The 20256-nt window shown below is 38.7% G+C and overlaps 1 protein-coding gene across 4 annotated transcripts in view; it reads left to right on the top strand.

Moving 5' to 3' along the window:
• The window catches only part of FAM214A (family with sequence similarity 214 member A), a 100079-nt gene extending 87349 nt beyond the window's left edge, over positions 1–12730 (top strand). For 2 of the 4 annotated variants that reach the window (XM_025390555.1, XM_025390553.1), the window contains exons 11-13: positions 5239–5307; positions 7530–7729; positions 11750–12716. In XM_025390555.1, coding sequence (XP_025246340.1) covers positions 5239–5307; positions 7530–7729; positions 11750–11903 — 423 coding nt within the window. In that variant the 3' untranslated portion in view covers positions 11904–12716. Of the gene's footprint in view, positions 1–5238; positions 5403–7529; positions 7730–11749 lie in introns of all 4 variants that reach the window. The other 2 variants (XR_003120235.1, XM_025390552.1) reach the window with 2 other exon arrangements.
• The last annotated feature ends 7526 nt before the right edge of the window (positions 12731–20256 follow it).

Raw genomic sequence — 20256 nt, 5'->3', positions numbered from 1 at the left:
CGATACTGAGTACTAGTATATGATTAGTATCAGCCCTCTTCCAAAAGACAAAGAGAGGTAAGTAGCTAGCTATGCAGGTCTGTAAAAAGTTGACAGTGATGGTATCAAATATGGAGTCAAATCTGGGTTTTCATGTTAGGTGTTACTTTTGAGAAATGCAGATTACTGTAGGCATTGAACATTATAGCCTAGTCTTGCTGCTTGAATTTCCTAACTTACTACCTGGCCCAACTGCTTCCTCTCCTAACATGCCTGTCTCCAACCTTCTAGGTTTTCAAGGACATTAGTAACAATGACTTTTGTTATTAAATAAAAGCTGTAAAAAGGGACATCTATATAATTGAGAAACAACAGACAGGAAAGGTTCCTATACTCTTAGGAACCTATATGTGACCTACTCATTATTGGCCCAGTTTCCTCAAGGAAAGCTTACTCCATTCTAAGGGTGAAGATTTTAGTCAAGAGCTTGATTAGTGTTTCACACTTTGATAGAAAAAGCATAGTGGTGTCTGCTTGTTTATTCAAAATTTTCTTTTCCCAACAACATTCACATCTGTGGGTCATAAGCGTGAAGATGCCCAGCATAGGTTATTATCGAATGAAGAGGCCCCCCTTCACAAACCTGCCCAGTTATTACATATGCTACCTGTTCATTTACCATAGAAAGATGTACCCACTTTCCCAGAATTATTTTGGAAAAAATAATTTTGGACAATTAATGAAATGGAAAGTACCACTGAGATAAGTTTAATACCAGAATAAATGCATATCATACTCAAATACTTACAATATGAGAGTATATCTACAGCCTGTTTGCCTTACCAGGACATCAAGAATCTCATCAGTTTCACACCTTTTATTGGCATGTAGTAATAGAGGATGGAAAGATAAGGTCTAAAATACTGTGATCTGGCCGTGTGCAGTGGCTCATGCCTGAATCCCAGCATTTTGGGAGGCTGAGGCGGGCAGATCACCTGAGGCTGGCAGATCACCTAAGGCCAAGAGTTCAAGACCAGCCTGGTCAACATGGTGAAACCCTGTCTCTACTAACAATACAAAAAATTAGCTGGGCATGGTGGCACACGCCTATAATCCCAGCTACTTGGGAGGCTAAGGCAGGAGAATAGCTTGAATCCAGGAGGCAGAGGTTGCAGTGAGCCGAGATCGCATCATTGCACTCCAGCCTGGGCTACAAGAGCAAAACTCTGTCTCAAAATAAATAAAATAAAATACTGTGATCTGTCATTAGTGAACAGAGTCCCTGTTGGCCATTAGGATGGCTTGGAAACAAGATAAAAGGGTAAACTGGCTGAAAATCAGCTCAAATAAATATCTTTGATGGAAATTAATGAGCAAAAGGTAATTTGAACTATGCTTTTAAAAAGCAAAACGCATTAATCTTTCACCTTAGTTGATGTCTAAAAAATGAAGGATTGAGAGATAAAAGATTTTATCACTCCAGAAAGTACTAGAGATGTACACACAGATGATTGCAGATCGTTGAATAGATATTGGCAAGGGTATGAATCAGGTTACTGAATTTAATCTATCCTTTTGAGAATCTCTGATTTTCTTTTCTCTGACAACATTCTTCAATCAACTATCCCGTTTATATTTTTCCTATGAAAAAATTAGAATATTTTCAAAAAATAGTCTGTATTTTTCTATTAAAAGTTTACTTATTAGGAATGCATTCTTTTTGCAAATGACCCAGTCCCAGTGTTTCCTGCTATGGATTAATTTTGTTCCTCAGGGAATATTCTCTATACTTTTGTAGTTGAGTCTGTTTTCAAAGAACTAATTATGTTTTGGTAAGACTATGCATATCACAGACCAGCAGGGCGAAGACATAAAACTCCTATTTGTTACTCTTATAATAACCTTGTTACTCTGATAATAATTTTGGGACCTCTTATCACAGATTATAGAAATGACTCACACGGGTAAAATTTTAGCACAGAAAATCCTATCTTTGTGGTATAGAGGTGGTATAGGATTTCTCATTAAATGATTCCTTAAAGATTAACTCAAAGCCATATAATATTATTCTCCGGTTGGGAGTTAGTGGTAAAAATGTTCTCCAAGTGTTATATGACAACACTTAGCTGTCTAGAAACTGTTGTATTGTGAAACCAGGCAGAAATATCTAAGGCAGGTGTGCCAGTGGCAAATTTATAATATGACTTTCATTATAATATTATCAGGGCCACGTATGATTTCCTTTCATTTGTAATTAACCAGATCAAGATACATTTCTTTCAGTTTTCCACTTATTTGTGCATATTTACTATTCCATAATAATTTGAGGAATTTTTGTATAAGATTTTGACCATATTTATTTTAACCCTACTATTCCATTTTAAAATCCCAGAAGAAAGGCCAGGCATGGTGGCTCACACCTGTAATCCCAGCACTTTGGGAGGCTGGGGCAGGCGGATGCCTTGAGGTCAGGAGTTCAAGACCAGCCTGGCCAACATGGTAAAACCCCATCTCTACTAAAAGCACAAAAATTAGCTGGGTGTGGTGGTGGGTGCCTGCAATACCAGCTACTCGGGAGGCTGAGGCACAAGAATCGCTTGAACCCAGGAGGCAGAGGTTGCACTAAGCCAAGATTGTGCCACTGCACTCCAGTCTTTATGACCGAATGAGGCTCCATCTCAAAAAAAAGAAAAACAAAAATGCCAGAAGAAAATGTGTTTTTCTCTTTTGTGTTAAATATGGTAACTTTTCGTAGGTATTAATATGCTGATCAGTTAAAATGATGAAATTATTACAATAATGATGAATAATAATAAAATTCCAAATAATTTCCCAGTCCCTTTCTAAAATTCCTAACTTGCCAATGCTACTAGTCTTAACATTGCTTACAAATTGTTTTAAATTGTTGCCTTAAACTTTATGGTTTTTTTTCAAAAAGCTATTTTTTTAAATAAATTGATTTAGTTACTGTTACTGTGTTCTAAAAACTATTGGAATTGAATGTATTAAAGGAAACAAGCATAAACTTGGTAGTAGTTGCCTTACCACTTTTACTGTATGTATTTGGTGGGGAGGCCGATGGCTGTCAAGGAAGAACGGTAGTATATTACATGTAGTTATGTGATTTTAAAGATAGCTATTATTTAGGTATATTTTACTTTTTCTTTCTGAAACTAGGAAGAAGACGCGTATAATATTCCATACCTTTTTCATGTAGAGTAAATAGCCACACTGTGCTCATTAAAAAAAATGTGGTATACAGAGTACCTCATTAGGCATGTAGGGCAGATTTAGTAAGAGATAAATTGTTTAAGTTTCATTGCTGTTTTGGTTAGGGTTGCAGTTTGTTGATGTGCTTTTTTCATGCTTTAAATAACCACTTGACAAATCTGATTTGTCAAGAACCACGTATGTGTTAACCTTAATGTGTTAATTTAATAATCTGATGTCAAGTGTTGTTCACTTGACGTTGAGGAATCCATATGTCAGAATGTGGCTTTCCCTTTTACCTTTATCCACTCCTTTTTACTTCCTAACCCTGGAACCCAACAGAGAGATGTCACCTAATAGGACAGTCCTGTTTTATATTTGCTTTTACATAAGTTTGGCATGTACAATGTATAATGAATCATGAAATGTAGAACATACAGTTCTCCTTAACTACCTTAACTGCTTGAAAGAAAAGTATTATCCCAGTTAACATAAATGCATCAGCATTCATTTTTTAAAGCTCTTAAGTATCACAGGCTGGGCACGGTGGGTCACGCCTGTAATCCTAGCACTTTGGGTGGCAGAGGCGGGTGGATCACCTGAGGTCAGGAGTTCAAGACCAGCCTGGACAACATTGTGGAACCCCCCCCCCCCCCAGCTGCCATCTCTACTAAAAATACAAAAATTAGCTGGGTGTGATGGTGAGCGCCTGTAGTCCCAGCTACTTGGGCGGCTGAGACAGAAGAATCGCTTGAACCTGGGAGGCAAGGGTTGCAGTGAGCCGAGATCACACCACTGCACTCCAGCCTCGGTGACAGAGTGAGACAGCGTCTCAAAAAAAAAAAAAGTATCGCAATTACCACCAATAGTCATTTGGTTATCCTAGTTATTGATCATCCTGGTTATTGAGAAACTTTTACACATTCCGTTTGAACTTACCTTGTTTTAACAAATACGCTTTTACCCCATTGATTGGATTTTGCAGTAATGAGAACATCCTGAGAAAAACTACTTCATCTACTGGAGCAGGGCTCCCAAACCTTAATGTAAATTGATATCATCTGGAGAATCTTGTTAAAATGTATATTTGACTTCATAAGGTCTGGGAAGAGGCCAGACATTTCACAGTCCTAATGAGTTCACAGGTGATGCTGATGATGCTCATCTGAGGATTGTTCTTTGAGTACCAGAACAACTGGAGGACTCCTAATGTCCTCTTTTAGACTTCTCTAATGAAATGACCCTCATTTAGCTTTAACCTTGACTCAAATCAGCTCTCAATCCATTGTGTTCTGATTTAGAATCAATTTGGATTCTTAGATTCCTTAACAAGTAAATGACCAAACAAAAGCAAAATACCTTAATAATATCCAGATTAAAACACAGCATGATATAAGGTTGTTTCTGAAGAAATATTTAATTTTAGGAAAGTGAGATTTTATAGCTTTACTATAGAACATTCCACAGCCTGAAAGTTATTGATTTAACTTTCATTTTCCACATTTTGTCTTAAACTTCTCTTATCCCATAAAGTAGTACCAGGCAGGAACTACAGACTTCCAAATTCCTTTATTTTTTTTCTGTCTTTATTCGGAAATCCAGATATGTAACTTAACTCCCAGACGGAAGAATTGACTTTATTTTGGGCCAACACTTACTTTCCTACACTTGTGACTTTTTACATGCCCAAAGACCAATAAATTACTTGCTTCTTCATTTCCCCTCTCCCTCAAGATACATGGAAAGGGTCCTGTTACCTTCCTTCATTTCCTTTTTAGTTAGGAACTCCTTACTTTTATTCCTATATCTTAATAGTAATTTTGAGTGCTGTGGCCATTGATGCTATATATTCTTTATAGTGACATCACCAGGAAGAACAGTAAAGTGTTTCCTTAGGGGTAGAAACATAGAATGTATCTCTATTAATTCAATATGAATGTTTTTCCATAGAAATAGAATTCTGAAATTTTAATAAATTACATGAGTTATTTTAGTCTTTTATGTACATATGCATCAGTTTGTACTCAATTTGTCTTCTTTTATTTAAAGGGTGTGATTACTTTAGAGTCCCTTGGTAAAAGGGGTTATCGAGTACCTCCTTCAGGAACAATACAAGTGGTATGTGTTTTATAGCCTACAATTGCAATAATCATTCTCTCACATACATATAGAACTTAGCCCTTTCTCCTGCTACTGCTGCTGCAACAACTTTGGTAAGTAACAGTGGGGCTGCAGCTTTGTTTGGAGTTTCCCTGCTCTGCCCCAGGAATGACCATTTGGGGACCTCCATAAAAGGAAAGCATTAATAAGCTAATCAAGGTGAATACTTAAGAAAAATAGCATATGACAGTTTGCATAACTTCAATAGGGCTCTTTTCAATATATTTAGAACCTAATATTACTGGTGCCTTCTTTTTAATAAATCAGATTGAAATGAACCTATTTAAAAGGAGACCCCAAATATTAGAATTGCTTTGGCAGGAAAACTTGGGAAACAAAATTATTTCTAATAATTTCTAAAATTGATTTAATGAGATGACCACACAAAGCAGAAATATAGTCTGACAGATGTCAGGGCAGAGAAGGCATCATTCCTTTTGGTGTAGGCATTGATCTCGTTTTGGCTCAGGAGAGTCCTCCTATCTCAGAACAGTCTTTCATCATCCCTGGTCTAGGGTTCTGAGAAGAATAATCTGATATTAAGGCCAGCTTGAAATTGAGTTCACTCTAGATCTGACCCAGCATAATCCTGCAAGCCCTCAAATCTATTACAGAGTTTGCAGACTGAAAGAGAGTCTAGCTAAGGCTTGCTCCTCATTCCCAGGATTTGATCTAATCCAGCAAGCCTTTTTATGACCTTTGACCTCAGTGTGTTCAGTACTTTGTCAGATCACTTTTACTCATCATCATTGTTCCAATACTGCAAGGAATCTGTACATTTGTTTCCTATCACACAGGAATGAAACAGAACTATGTAATATGTGTACGTGTGTATATATATATACACATATATAGTAATACATATTTATATAAGTTTTGCTGAGGAGGAATTACCACAAGAATACCACAAGTAAACCAATTTCTTGAAGTAAAGGAGTGACAGTGTTCTCTTGCCTTTGGCTATGTAGCTCATGAGAAAGTGTGGGTCAGCAGAAAGCTAGCTGTCAGTTGTGATCATAGCGAAGCATAAACTCGGAGGTAACACATTCACCTCTTGTTTGGACACTGCCAACTTTAGTGGTTAATTATAAGTATGAAATGTGGGTATGTCTTCTATCCTGTGTACAGTTTAACTGTGTATAAACATGATTTGAACTCCTGGCTTATGAGGTGTGGTTGTTGAATGTATTAGCCTTAATCTTAAGACTCACTAGATTTCAAAAATTGGATTATGATATTGATATATTTCTCATTTTGATTCAGTGAGTGATGTCCAGTGCCACGGATGAGCTTCTGAAAGCATGGGTACCAAGTTACCTATTGATGTGTTGGTAATTTGGTTAAAGTCAGATCAGCAGCTTGGGGTTTTGTTTAAAAATGAGTACTTTAAAAATAATATTCCTTCAATTATTCATAACCAAGCAACAATTGAATTTAATTCAGTCGTCACCATGGATACATATTTTGGTCTATAATGATATTGAGGATTTTTTTTAAAGCTTAGTTTTGCTACAGATTTTGAAATGATTCCATGTATGAGTAAATGAAGTATTAAGCCTACTTTAGATCTAATATTAATAGATCTAGTGAGCTTTGTTTTCTAAACTTGGGGAAATGTTCAGATAGGAAAAAGTCTCTTCTTTGAGCACCTATTTTAAATTTTATAATAATCATATGTCCTTAAGACATCAAACATGCTAATTTTACTGAGCTTGTATTTTTATTTGAAATATTCTATTTGGTATTAAAATGTGAGAAAAATTAAAACTCAATTTTGAGAAGTTTGAAGTTAATACTCTTTAGCAAAGCTATTATGTTTGAAATAATTGAACTGGAATATTTTAACCCAATAAGGATGTATTTTGCTTAAGCTAGTAGAACTATTCCTTAAAGTTACTCCTCTGAACAAGGAGTAAAATTTATACATATGAAATTTGTGACTAAAGATTTTGATTTTTACTGGACCTTATATTATTGTAAAACAAAAAATTGAACCTTTTAAAAAATACTGAATATTATTTCATAAACTTTTGAAATTATGTTAATTTTAGTCCCTGAAACTGAATTATATTCAGTAGTATTACCTTGTTGTTTAAAATCTTGTTTGATTATTGGCACAATCATTCTGAGTCACAACAAATCACTATTTTTAAGGAATAATTTCTATATTGTTTCTTCAGACCTTATTTAATCCTAATAAGACTGTGGTGAAGATGTTTGTTGTGATATATGATTTACGAGATATGCCAGCCAATCATCAGACATTCCTACGACAAAGAACTTTTTCTGTACCTGTTAAACAAGAAGTGAAGAGAAGTGTTAATAAAGAGAACATCCGACACACAGAAGAACGGTTATTACGCTACCTCATACATCTGAGGTAATGCTTCAAATTAATATGAAAATGTTACTTTAGAACAACTCTGAAATTTTTAGTTTTTTTTTTTTAAACTGTGACTCTAACTAGACCAGTGTCCCTTGGGACTTTGCTTAGCTTGGGGACTCTTGATGATGTGCCAAGATGCCGAAAGTACATGACATACCTTCCTGTGGTTGTTATTACTTGTTGAATTAAGGAAGTTTTCATTTATAGCTGTTTAATATAAAATATTTTATGCCAAAACAAATGCATCTGGGGCAATGAAACACATTTTCTAAACGAATACTATTTTAAAATATAATACGAGGGCCGGGTGCAGTGGCTCACACCTGTAATTCCAGCACTTTGGGAGGCCGAGGTGGGCGGATCATCTTCAGGAGTTTGAGACCAGCCTGGCCAACATAGTGAAACCCTGTCTGTACTAAAAATACAGAAATTACCTGGGCGTGGGGGTGGGCTCCTGTAATCCCAGCTACTCAGGAGGCTGAGGCAAGAGAATCGCTTGAACCCGGGAGGTGGAGGTTGCAGTGAGCTAAGATCACACCACTGGACTCCAGCCTGGGTGACAAGAGTGAGACTCCGTCTCAAAAAAAAAAAAAAAGTAATGTGAGCCGTATAAATCATTCTATATTTTTCTTTTTCTTTCTTTTTTTTTTTTTTTCCCCAAGACGGAGTCTTACTCCATTGCCAGGCTGGAGTACAGTGACGCAATCTTGGCTCACTGCAACCTCCGCCTCCTGGGTTCAAGTGATTCTCCTGCCTTAGTCTCCCGAGTAGCTGGGACTACAGGTGCCCACCACCACACTCAGCTAAATTTTTGTATTTTTAGTAGACATGCGGTTTCACTATGTTGGCCAGGATGGTCTCAATCTCTTGACATCATGATCCACCCGCCTCCGCCTCCCAAAGTGCTGGGATTACAGGTGTGAGTCACCACGCCCAGCCAAATCATTCTATATTTTTCAATAGCCATGTTTAAAAAGTAATAAACAGGTAAATTAATATGTTTTATTTAGCTCAACCTATCCAAATTTAGCTCAACCTATCCAAATTTTACCATTTGAATATATAACTGATATAAAAATTATCAATGAGATATTTAATATCACTAACTCCTTGAAATCAAGTATGTATTTTACACTTAAATTTGAGCTAGCTACATTTCAAATGCTCAATAACCACATATGGCTAATGGCTACTGTATTGGAAAGAGAAGTTCTTAAACTTCATTCATTTCTTCAACTGATGTTTATGGGCCAGGTGTGCTTCTAGACACTAGCAAAACAGCAGTGACAAAAATCTGCTCTCGTAGAGCTTATACTCTAGTCCTTCCATTATAAATATCTTTCCCTCTAACTTTTACTACCCAACTCATGGTTCAAGGTTGTGAGAAGCCACTTGTTTGCTCTTGAGGTCAAAGTTGTCAGTATACCAGGGTAAGGTTTTCAGCCCTGAAATCCTAGTTTAGCTCTCAGGATCAATGAGCGAATTGATTGGTTAAAAGAGGGCTCAGTAGACTTTTGCCTGTAACTCTGTTTCTAATAATTGTCTGATCCCTTCCATAGAAAGTCCTCAGTCACATCAGTGATGTTTATCTTAGACTAACTCCTTACAGTAAGGTGCGTTACTCATCAGGAGGAGTCAACTTTCATCTCAGGTCCAGGCAGAAGACTTCTTCAATCTGTTATTGCTGATGGTGACCACCTGCTATCTTTCTTTCTTTTTTTTTTTTTTTTTGAGACGGAGTCTCGCTCTGTCACCCAGGCTGGAGTGCAGCGGCCGGATCTCAGCTCACTGCAAGCTCCGCCTCCCGGGTTTATGCCATTCTCCTGCCTCAGCCTCCCGAGTAGCTGGGACTACAGGTGCCCACCACCTCGCCCGGCTAGTTTTTTGTACTTTTTAGTAGAGACGGGGTTTCACCATGTTAGCCAGGATGGTCTCGATCTCCTGACCTTGTGATCCGCCCGTCTCGGCCTCCCAAAGTGCTAGGATTACAGGCTTGAGCCACTGCGCCCGGCCCTATCTTTCTTTATATATGCCTTGCAGTGGTGATCTAGAGTGAAAAAGCAGCGAGCTGTACGCTCAAGTCCCATACATGAAAGTCTGTTAATTATTCTTCCCAAAGCACTATTTAATTAGTTCTTTCATCTCAGTCTTCTGCCTGTTGTTCTGTATGCAAAAGACATGTTCAGCCAGCATATTTAAACCAAACCTGATACTACCTGATGTAAGCCACATGAGAAATGTTACACAGATTGTGGGAATGAAAAATCTATGAAAAACAGACTTGGAAAACTTTTTTTAAAAGACATGGTATGGCCAGGTGCAATGGCTCACACCTATAATCCCAGCACTCTGGGAGGCCGAGGCAGGCGATCACCTGAGGTCAGGAGCTTAAGACCAACCTGGCCAACATGGTGAAACCCCATCTCTACTAAAAATACAAAAATTAGTCAGGTGGCCGGGCGCGGTGGCTCAAGCCTGTAATCCCAGCACTTTGGGAGGCTGAGATGGGCGGATCACGAGGTCAGGAGATCGAGACCATCCTGGCTAACACAGTGAAACTCCGTCTCTACTAAAAATACAAAAAATTAGCCGGGCGTGGTGGCGGCGCCTGTAGTCCCAGCTACTCGGGAGGCTGAGGCAGGAGAATGGCCGGAACCCGGGAGGCGGAGCTTGCAGTGAGCCGAGATCGCGCCACTGCACTCCAGCCTGGGCGACAGAGCGAGACTCCGCCTCAAAAAAAAAAAAAAAGAAAAAAAAGAAAAAAATTAGTCAGGTGTGGTGGTGGACGCCTGTAATCCTAGCTCCTCAGGAAGCTGAGGCAGGAGAATTACTTGAACCTGGGAGGCAGAAGTTGTAGTGAGCTGAGATCGCGCCACTGCACTCCAGCCTGAGCAAAGGAGCAAGACTCTGTCTCATAAATGAATGAGTGAATAAATGAATGACATGGTATGAAATTGCAGACTATGAGAATACCTCCCAACCTAGAAAAAGATTCAACCCTCTCTGGTTAAACTTGCATTTGACACCATTCCTCTTGAAGTTTAACAACCATAGCTAATTGTAACCAATACTGGCCAGAGTAAAAATCAGCCACCTTAGCTTTTATAATCTCCACATAATGACAGGACATTTTAAAGAAACCTTTTTAGGGAAAACGGTATACTTCCCAAAGAATGTTCTCCTTCAGTTTGGGAAGGTGAAAAACTTCAGAGAGGAGGGAAGAGTAAGCCCAGTCAGAGCCAGTCTGCTTTAACATACAGAGCTGTAACCACTACATCTTTCAGCTAGTTCAGGAGTAAAATCCACAAACCCAGAGAGTATTTATGCTATGCCAAGGGAAAAACAAAGAGAAGTTAACACTACAGGGTATGTTTGTCTGTTTGGTAGGTAAGTTAATGTGAGTGAAGATTCCAAATCCCTGCACTGTATTACAGATATTGGCAGTGGATAGAACAGTTTCATATACGGTTTTGATAGCCATTTTCATTTTACTGCTAACTTTTCTCTTGACTTTTGATGGTGGCTGGGTTTTACTTAGCCTAGCCACTGTTGATTACAGTTTTTTATCATCTGCCCCAAATTATGGGAGGCTAAGTTGTGTGAAATGGGTCTATGGAGCTAGAAGATGCCAGGGCTACAGAGTCCAAATGTAATGTTATTGAGTAATGTGAGTGAACTGCCATGTGAACCTGCAGATGAGGAAAGGTGCGTGTACTGTGGAGTCAGGGAGGAAAAGTAAGTTTCTATTTGACACTCAAGATTTACAGGAAGAAGCATCTCAGGCATTGAGGGAAGGAAAAGGAGTATGAGGTATTTAAGGAATGGTAAGAGAGCACGTTTAAATAAAAGCATATGCTTTGGTCTTTAGAAAAGACCTTAAATATCATGTTAAAGAGTTAGTGTTGACCTAATATTGTAGCAAGATTAGTTCTTCCTGCTTTCAAATTTTAATTATTCTAGTTTATTTTAAAGACTCATTCTCTGAAATGTTTTATATTTTGTTTATTTGTTTAGGTTCCAGAGTTCTAAATCTGGAAAGATCTACCTCCATAGAGATGTACGGCTCCTGTTCTCTAGAAAGTCAATGGAGGTTGATAGCGGTGCTGCATATGAACTCAAATCTTACACTGAATCGCCAACAAACCCTCAGTTTTCACCAAGATGTTGATAAGGAGTGATGATTTAAAGTATTTACTCAGTACCCAAGTTTGCAAGTAAAAATTAGCATAGAATGGAGTGTACCAAATTAACAATCAGGAGAGTGGATCCTCTCCCGTTATCCTGGACCAGTTTTTATGAAAGGATTCCTGAAATGAAATCCATATATTCCATGTAGACTGGAAAAACTCATGTCCTAATACTTTTTGTACTGTTGAAACCACTTCATTGGACGTGTTGCAATAGCAAAACCCCCAGTTAGATTAGTGTTTACACATTTTATTTCTCAGTTATTTAATATTTAATGTTTTCCTTAATACTCAAGTGATGTTTGTCTCTAGTGTTCTAATGTAGCACAAATCCTATGTAAAATCATACTATGTATTTTTGACATTAATGTTGAAATCTGAAATATATGCACAAGTCTTTAATTTTGTGTGATGTGTTAAGTGCTGTTCATTTAAGTTATTGAAAATGAGAATAAAATGTTGAGCTTCTTTAAAATTAACACACTATGCAAGCATGTGTACTTCTTATATCTCTCATGTTTAGTTTTTATAACACCATATCTCACACAGTAGCCCTTTAACGTATTGTATTAGCAGTGCAATGTGGACTAAGCTGCTTCACATTCCCTTTGCAAGTTCAGATCATCATGCCCATTCATAGCCGGGATTCCTTATCCCCCAAACAGTTCTATTTTTCCTTAATCACTACTATAGAGTCTTTACATTAAATTACTGTCCTATGCTAGATAATTTTCTCAAACTGTTAAAAGAATATGTACTTTGGAAACAAATTAGTATTTATATTGTAAATATATGCAAAAAAAACTAAGACACGTGTACTTGGCTTTTATTTGTAGATGAGACATTTATGTGATTGAGTGAATTAGCCATTAGGCATTTTCATTCTAGCTCTACAGCTGCAAAGAGGAAGGGGGAAGATGTCTTGAGTCTTGTTCCCAGTTTATCACTAAGCACATCAGAAGTCTGTCTTCCAACACCCTTGGAAAAAACAGGGTGGTTTTTAGATGTTCGTGCTCAGACAGTGGGCAACAGCAGATTAAATAACAAGGCAAAAATACTAGGAATGCTGGTAGAAATCTATGACTGCAAGTTAAAAAAACATACCACTCAAGTAGGCCAGACCCAGGAGACCTGGGAATCTAGAACCTGGTAAGCAGTCTGGAATTGGGAAAGGGGAAAGTCTACTTTCGGACCCAGGCATTAGACAGACTGCTTAAGAGAATCTATCTGTCCAGGTGATGAGTATGTGGCTGCAGGCCAGCAGACTGTGGAATGGCAAGCAGATACCTCTTAATATATTTCTTTTAAAATATCAGTTTAAAAAGGCTATTTATATTCCATAAAACTAAAAAAAAATATTTCAGTGGTGCAAATTTATGAAGATTGTTTTCAATCTTTAGACTGTGTGGAAAACAGATGGGACAAGGACCCAAAGGTTTGGATTGTAGTCCCAGCTCTAATGGTATCTAATGGAACTGACTCCAGGAATCCCCTAATGTTTCCAGGTCTGTGTGATTGAGAAAATGTGGCGAGAGTATGATTAATGTGCCTTCTCTTCTTAAATTCTGTTATCTAATTCTTGAAATAAGTATTTCAATATATAAATCTAGATATGCATGTGGTAAAAGTCAATATTGATAATTTTATATAAAACTTGGAAAACATCAAAAACATTTTTAAATTTCTTTTTTGACCTCTCCAGTAAAGTTTACCCAAAAAATAGTCACATACTTGTGTGCAGGTGTCTTTTTGCATGGATACCACACTGCAGTCTTTCCGGAATTCTTTCTAGTACATGGTCTTCCAACCTTTCTGAGCAGTTTTTAGAAACTTTGAAGTTGAATGGAACACCTGGGTACATCCTGTGCTTTCTTCCTGGTAAGTTTGTGCAGAGCAAGCACGTGCTGACCTTTTGCTCCTCTACTTCTTAGGGCCTTTTTCACTTATGTTTTTCCTCTGTGAGGTAAAACTACCCAGCGTCTGTTCTCACTTGCCCTGGCATTATCTCTATCACACTGGTTCTTTTTCTACCCTTGGTAGGCCAAGGCATTACCACATCTCTATTATCTGTATTCAATTATATCACTAGATTATATAACAGTTGAGTGTTGGCATGCACAGAAAGACACCAGCAGACAACCAACATTGTTACCTATGATAGATACTAGAGATCTTACTGCAGGCCCAGTTGGCAGTGTTGCAGATCAATAAAATGAGTCATAACTGATAACTAACTCCCTTTAAAAAGGAACTACGGTTGGGAGGCCGAGGAGGGCGGATCATGATGTCAGGAGATCGAGACCATCCTGGCCAACATGGTGAAACCCCATCTCTACTAAAAAAAAAAAAAACACAAAAAATTAGCCAGGCGTGGTGACGCATGCCTGTAGTCCCAGTTACTCTGGAGGCTGAGGCAGGAGAATGGCGTGAACCTGGGAGGCGGAGCTTGCAGTGAGCCGAGATCGCCCCACTGAACTCCAGTCTGGGAGACAGAGCGGGACTTCGTCTCAAAAAAAAAAAAAAGGAACCATGGATCACAAATAACCTGTGGAGATTTTCTTCGATTACAATGCTAAAATCTGTCATGAGAATTAAAAAAATCGAAGTGATGAAATGAGGTCTAGCTGGAAAATACCCAATAGAAGGTTCTCCCCTCTTGCCATTTTCCCTCACCAGATCTGTCATTCCCTGAGGGCTAACGAAGGGGAAAATTTCTCCTTCAAAGGCTTCATCTTTGAAATCCTCACTCTTTCCTAATTAACTTTGTGAATAAAGTGGTGATTCTTTTCTGACTTAATTTATAAAATACATGTCTATTATAAAAAATGTTCACACCATATAAGTATATAAAGTAAATGAAAAAGTCCCCTCCCTCAAGTTGATCTTTGCAGCTACTGCTTTAACAGGGCTGGTGACTGCTGAAAATTTGGTATGTGATACACCATATGGTTTACTAGACCTAGGAAAACAGGATCAATCTAAATGGAAGTAGGCTTTTCATATTGGTGAGCATTAACTCTAAATCCCTAGACTATCCCTATATAGCACTGGAATCAGCCCATTCTACTCCATCATAGGCTATCTGTGGGAGATACGGCAAAAATGTGGACATGGGGAGAAGGAAGAGAACATATGAATGCTTGCAATGTGCTAGGCATTGTACAGGCAGTTTATATGTCACTGAGTCCTTAAAAACCATGCTTCAGAAAAAGAGTGAAAATTCTACAGTTATTCTCCAGTTAAAAGGGGGTTTGAAGCTTGCCCAAGGTCATACTGGCAATAAGTAGAAGAACCAGAATTCAAATCTGAGTTAAAGAGTGTCTTTTTCACGCTACTACACTGATATTTTGCCTTTTTTCCTCATTTCCATTGTATTTTTCCACCAGAAATATACTTTCCATCAATAGTCTTGGAAGTAAAGATAATAACTTTCCACGTGGTAAGTGAGGTATAGTAAGGAAATGCCTACCTCAAGTGTCCAATTTTTTTAAAACCTACAACTTTGGGAATGAATATCCTAATGCAACTCAGAGGCTATTCAACGTAATATACTGTCAGGAGGCATGAGGTAAAGACTCAGTTTTTCAGGTCTCTTCCAGATCCCCTTTTACCCTATTGTTCACTGTATTGTTTTGTTTTGGTTTTGGTTTTTGAGATGGAGTCACGCTCTGTCACCCAGGCTGGAGTGCAGTGGCATGATCTTGGCTCACTACAACCTCCACCTCGCAGGTTCAGTTGATTCTTCTGCCTCCACCTCCTGAGTAGCTGGGCACTGCCACCACGCCCAGCTAATTTTTGTATTTTTAATAGAGACAGGGTTTCGCCATGTTGGCCAGGCTGGTCTCAAACTCCTAACCTCAAGTGATCCACTCACCTCTGCCTCCCAAAGTGCTGGGATTACAGGCGTGAGCGACCACACCCAGCCCTTTATTTTTAATTTATTCAAAATTTTCCTGTTCCAACCACTAAGTCTAGAGAAGTGGGATCATCCACTTTCTAAGTTCCACTTTCAACACGCAAGTTGTTGAAACTGCTGTTTACAGTTATCTGACCTGTTTATTCAGTTAATAATCTCTGGGCTTTGCTCACAGAAATCACCATTCATCCCAGGATTTTTGGTGTTCAGTATCTCACTTGGTTTCCCTGAGTTGATTTTCCAGTCTCTTCCTCTCATTCAAAATGTGTTCTGTTCTTGGTGTTTGCTACACTCTGATGATGCAGGTGGACTTCCTCTCTCAATTGTTTTAGGATTGAATGGAGGGAGACATTACTTCATCTCCTTACTCCTATAAACTCTTGAACTAGGCCAACTAAACCTCAAAAGGAACCCTGTTCTTTTTAAAGCTTTTATACACCTATCAAGTTCCAAATCAAAAAAATATTTTGTGCGTGTATGCATCAAAATCACCAGGGGAACTTTGGTTACACATCAATTCTTGGACCTTGCCCCAAACTTAATGAGAATCTCTGTCTAAAGGGTCACTCTGTGATTCTATTCCCTATGGCTAATAGAATTAATTAAAAATTCAATTCCTTGGTTGCCCTAGTTACATTTCAAATGCTCAATAGTCATATGTAGCTAGTGGCTACTGTATTTGAGAGCACACATATAGAACAGTTCCATCACACAAAGTGCTATGAGACAGCACTAATCTAGAATACACACATACCTTGGAGATGTTGCAGGTTTGGTTCCAGACCACAGCAATAAAGTAAGTCATACACATTTTTTTATTTCCAGTGCATATAAAAGTTACGTTTGGCTGAGCGCAGTGGCGCACTCTGTAATCCCAGCACTTTGGGAGGCTGAGACAGGTGGATCACCTGAGGTCAGAAGTTCAAGACCAGCCTGACTAACATGGTGAAACCCCATCTCTACTAAATACAAAAAATTAGGCATGGTGGCGCATGCCTGTAATCCCAGCTACTTGGGAGGTTGAGGCAGGAGAATCAGTTGAACCCGACAGGCGGAGCTTGCAGTGAGCTGAGATCATGCCATTGCACTCCAGCCTGGGCAACAAGAGTGAAACTCCCCTCAAAATAATAATTTTTAAAAGTTCTGTTTATACTATATTATACCTTAGAAGTGTGCAATAGCATCATGTCTAAAAAGTGTGCAATAGCATCATGTCTAAAAACACACCCTAAACAAAAAACAGATGATGGGGCTGGGCATGGCGGTTCACACCTGTAATCCAAGCACTTTGGGAAGCTGAGACAGGTAAATCACTTGACGCCAAGAGTTTGAGGTTACAGTGAGCCAAGATCACTCCAGCCTTGGTGACAAGTGAGACCCTGTCTCTAAAAGAAATAAAAATAAAAAATAGTTTATTGTCACTTGAGCCCAGGAGTTCAAGGTTACAGTGGCCTATGATGGCACCTCTGAACTCCAGCCTGGGTGACAATGTGAGACCTTGTCTCAAAAAAAAAAAAATTAATCTATTGCTAAAAAATACTAACAATCATCTGAGCCCTCAAGAAGTCATAATCTTTGCTGGTGGAGGATCTTGCCTTGATGTTGATGGCTGCCTACTGGTCAGGGTAGTGGTTGCTGAAGGTTGGAGTGGCTGTGGGAATATCTTAAAATAGACATCAATGAAGTTTCTCATCAATTGACTCTTCCTTTCACACAAGATTTCTCTGTAGCATGCAATGCTGTTTGATAGCATTTTACCTACCCACAATAGAACTTGTTTCAAAATTGGAGTCAGTCCTCTCAAACCTGGCCACTGCTTTATGAGCTAAGTTTATATAATATTTTAAAACCTTTTGTTGTAGCAATCAATCTGAAAACAAAAGCAATTACATTTACAATAGTTACAAAAAAAGTAAAATACCTAGGAATAAATTTAAGCAAAGAAGTGAAAGACCTCTATGAGGAAATTTATAAAACACTGATGAAAGAAATTGAAGAGAACACACCATGAGCTATCCCTTGCTCATGGATTGGAACAGTGAATATTGTTAAAATGTCTATACTACCCAAATTGTACTACAAAACTATAGTAACCAAAACAGAATAGTATTGGCATAAAAACAGACACGTAGACCAAAGGAACAGAAGAGAGAACCCAGAAACAAATACACAGCCAACCCATTTTTGACAAAGATTCCCAGAACATACACTGGGGAAAGGACAGTTTCTCTAGTAAATGGTGCTGGGAAAATGATATCCATATGTAGAAGAATGAAATTAAATCCTTATCATTTACCATATACAAGAATCAAGTCAAAATGGATTAGAGATTTAAATGTAAGACCTAAAACTACTAAAAAAACACATTGGGTAAATGCTCCAGGACGTTCGTCTGGGCAAAGACTTTTTAGGTAACACCTCAACAGGTGTTGCACAGGCAACAGGCCGGGCGCAGTGGCTCATGCCTGTAATCCCAGCACATTGGCAGGCCGTGGTGGGCAGATCACCTGAGGTCAGGAGTTCAAGACCTGTCTGACCAACATGGTGAAACCCCATCTCTACTGAAAATACAAAAATTAGCCAGGCACAGTGGCTCATGCCTGTAATCCCAGCTACTAGGAAGGCTGAGGCAGGAGAATTGCTTGAACCCGAGAGGCAGAGGTTGCAGTGAGCTGAGATCGCACTATGGCACTCCAGCCTGGGCGACAGAGCGAGGCCCTATCTCTAAAAGAAACAAACAAAAAAAGCACAGGCAACAAAAGCAAAAATAGACAAGTGGGATTACATCAAGCTAAAAATCTTCTGCATAGCAGAGAAAACAAATGAAGACAAGAGAAGCTACAAACTTTGCAAACTTCCATCAAACAAGAGACTGAATATATAAGGAACTCAAACAATAGCAAAAAAAAAAAAAAAACAAATAATTCAATTTTAAAATGCACAAAAGACCTGACTGGACATTTCTCAAAAGAAGACATATGGCTGTGTCCAGTGGCTCACGCCTATAATCCCGGCACTTTGGGAGGCCAAGGTGGGCAGATCACTTGAGCTCAGAGTTCAAAACCAGCCTGGACACCACAGTGAGAATCTGTCTACAAAAAACTACAAAATTAGCTATGCATGGTGGCACACACTTGTAATCCCAGCTACTTGGGAGGCTGAGGCGGGAGGATTGTTTGAACCTGGGAGGCGGAGGTTGTAGTGAGCCAAGATCACACCACTGCACTCCAGCCTGGACAACCAAGTAAGACTCTGTCTCAAAAAAAACAAAAAACAAAAAACTTTTTAGTTAAAAAAAAAAAAAGGAAAGAATTCAGATCCTTGGCCAAGTACAGTGACTCATACCTGTAATCTCAGCACTTTGGGAGGACAAGGTAGGTGGATCACTTGAGGTCATCAGGAGTTCGAGACCAGCCTGGTGAAACCCTGTCTAAAAATTAATCAGGTGTGGTGGTGCATCCTGTAATCCCAGTTACTCAGGAGGCTGAGGCAAGAGAATCGCTTGAACCCAGGAGGCACAGGTTGCAGTAAGCCACTGCATTCCAGCCTGGGTTGGCAGAGTGAGACTGTCTCAAAAAAAAAAAGAAGAAGAAGAAGGAAAGAAAGGAAATCAGTGTGTCAAACAGATATCTGCACTCCCATGTTTACTGCAGCACTATTCACAATAGCCAAGATATGGAGTCAACCTAGGTGTACATCAATGGATGAATAGGTATAGAAAATGTAGTATACATACATAATGGAATATTATTCAGCCATAAAAAAGAATGAAATTCTGTCATTTGCAGCAACTGGATGGAATTTGGGGTCATTATATTCAGTGAAATAAAACAGACAGAGGAAGTCAAATGTAGCATGTTCTTATTCATATGGGAGCTAAAAAAAAAAAAAAGTGGATCTCATGGAGGTAGAGAGAGGAATGGTGATTACCAGAAGCTGCGAAGGAAGTAGGGAGAGGAGGATGAAGAGAGGTTGGTAATGAGTACGAATGAAGTTTTTGTTGTCATTTAAACAACATTCACAGCATCTTCATCAGGAGTAAATTCCATCTCAAGAAACCAGTTACTTTGCTCATCCATAAGAAGCAACTCTTCATCCATTCAAATTTTATCATGATATTGTAGTAATTCAGTCACGTTGTCAAGTTCCACTTGTAGTTCTCTTGCTCTTTTTGTCACATCCGCAGTTACTTCCTCCACTGAAGTCTTGAATACCTCAAAGTCATCCATGAGGGTTGGAATTAACTTCTTCCAACTTTCTGTTAATGTTGATACAATGACCTGCTCCCTTGAATCACAAATGTTCTTAATAGCATCTAGAATGGTGAATTCTTTCCAGAAGGTTTTCAGTTTAGTTTTCCCACATCTATAAGACGAATCACTGTATATGACAGCTATAGCTTTACCAAATGGATTTCC

Source organism: Theropithecus gelada, chromosome 7a (assembly GCF_003255815.1).
Source record: "Theropithecus gelada isolate Dixy chromosome 7a, Tgel_1.0, whole genome shotgun sequence".
NCBI lineage: Eukaryota > Metazoa > Chordata > Mammalia > Primates > Cercopithecidae > Theropithecus > Theropithecus gelada.
Note: the sequence above shows the minus strand (reverse complement) of the source record. Positions and strands in the feature narration are given on the sequence as shown.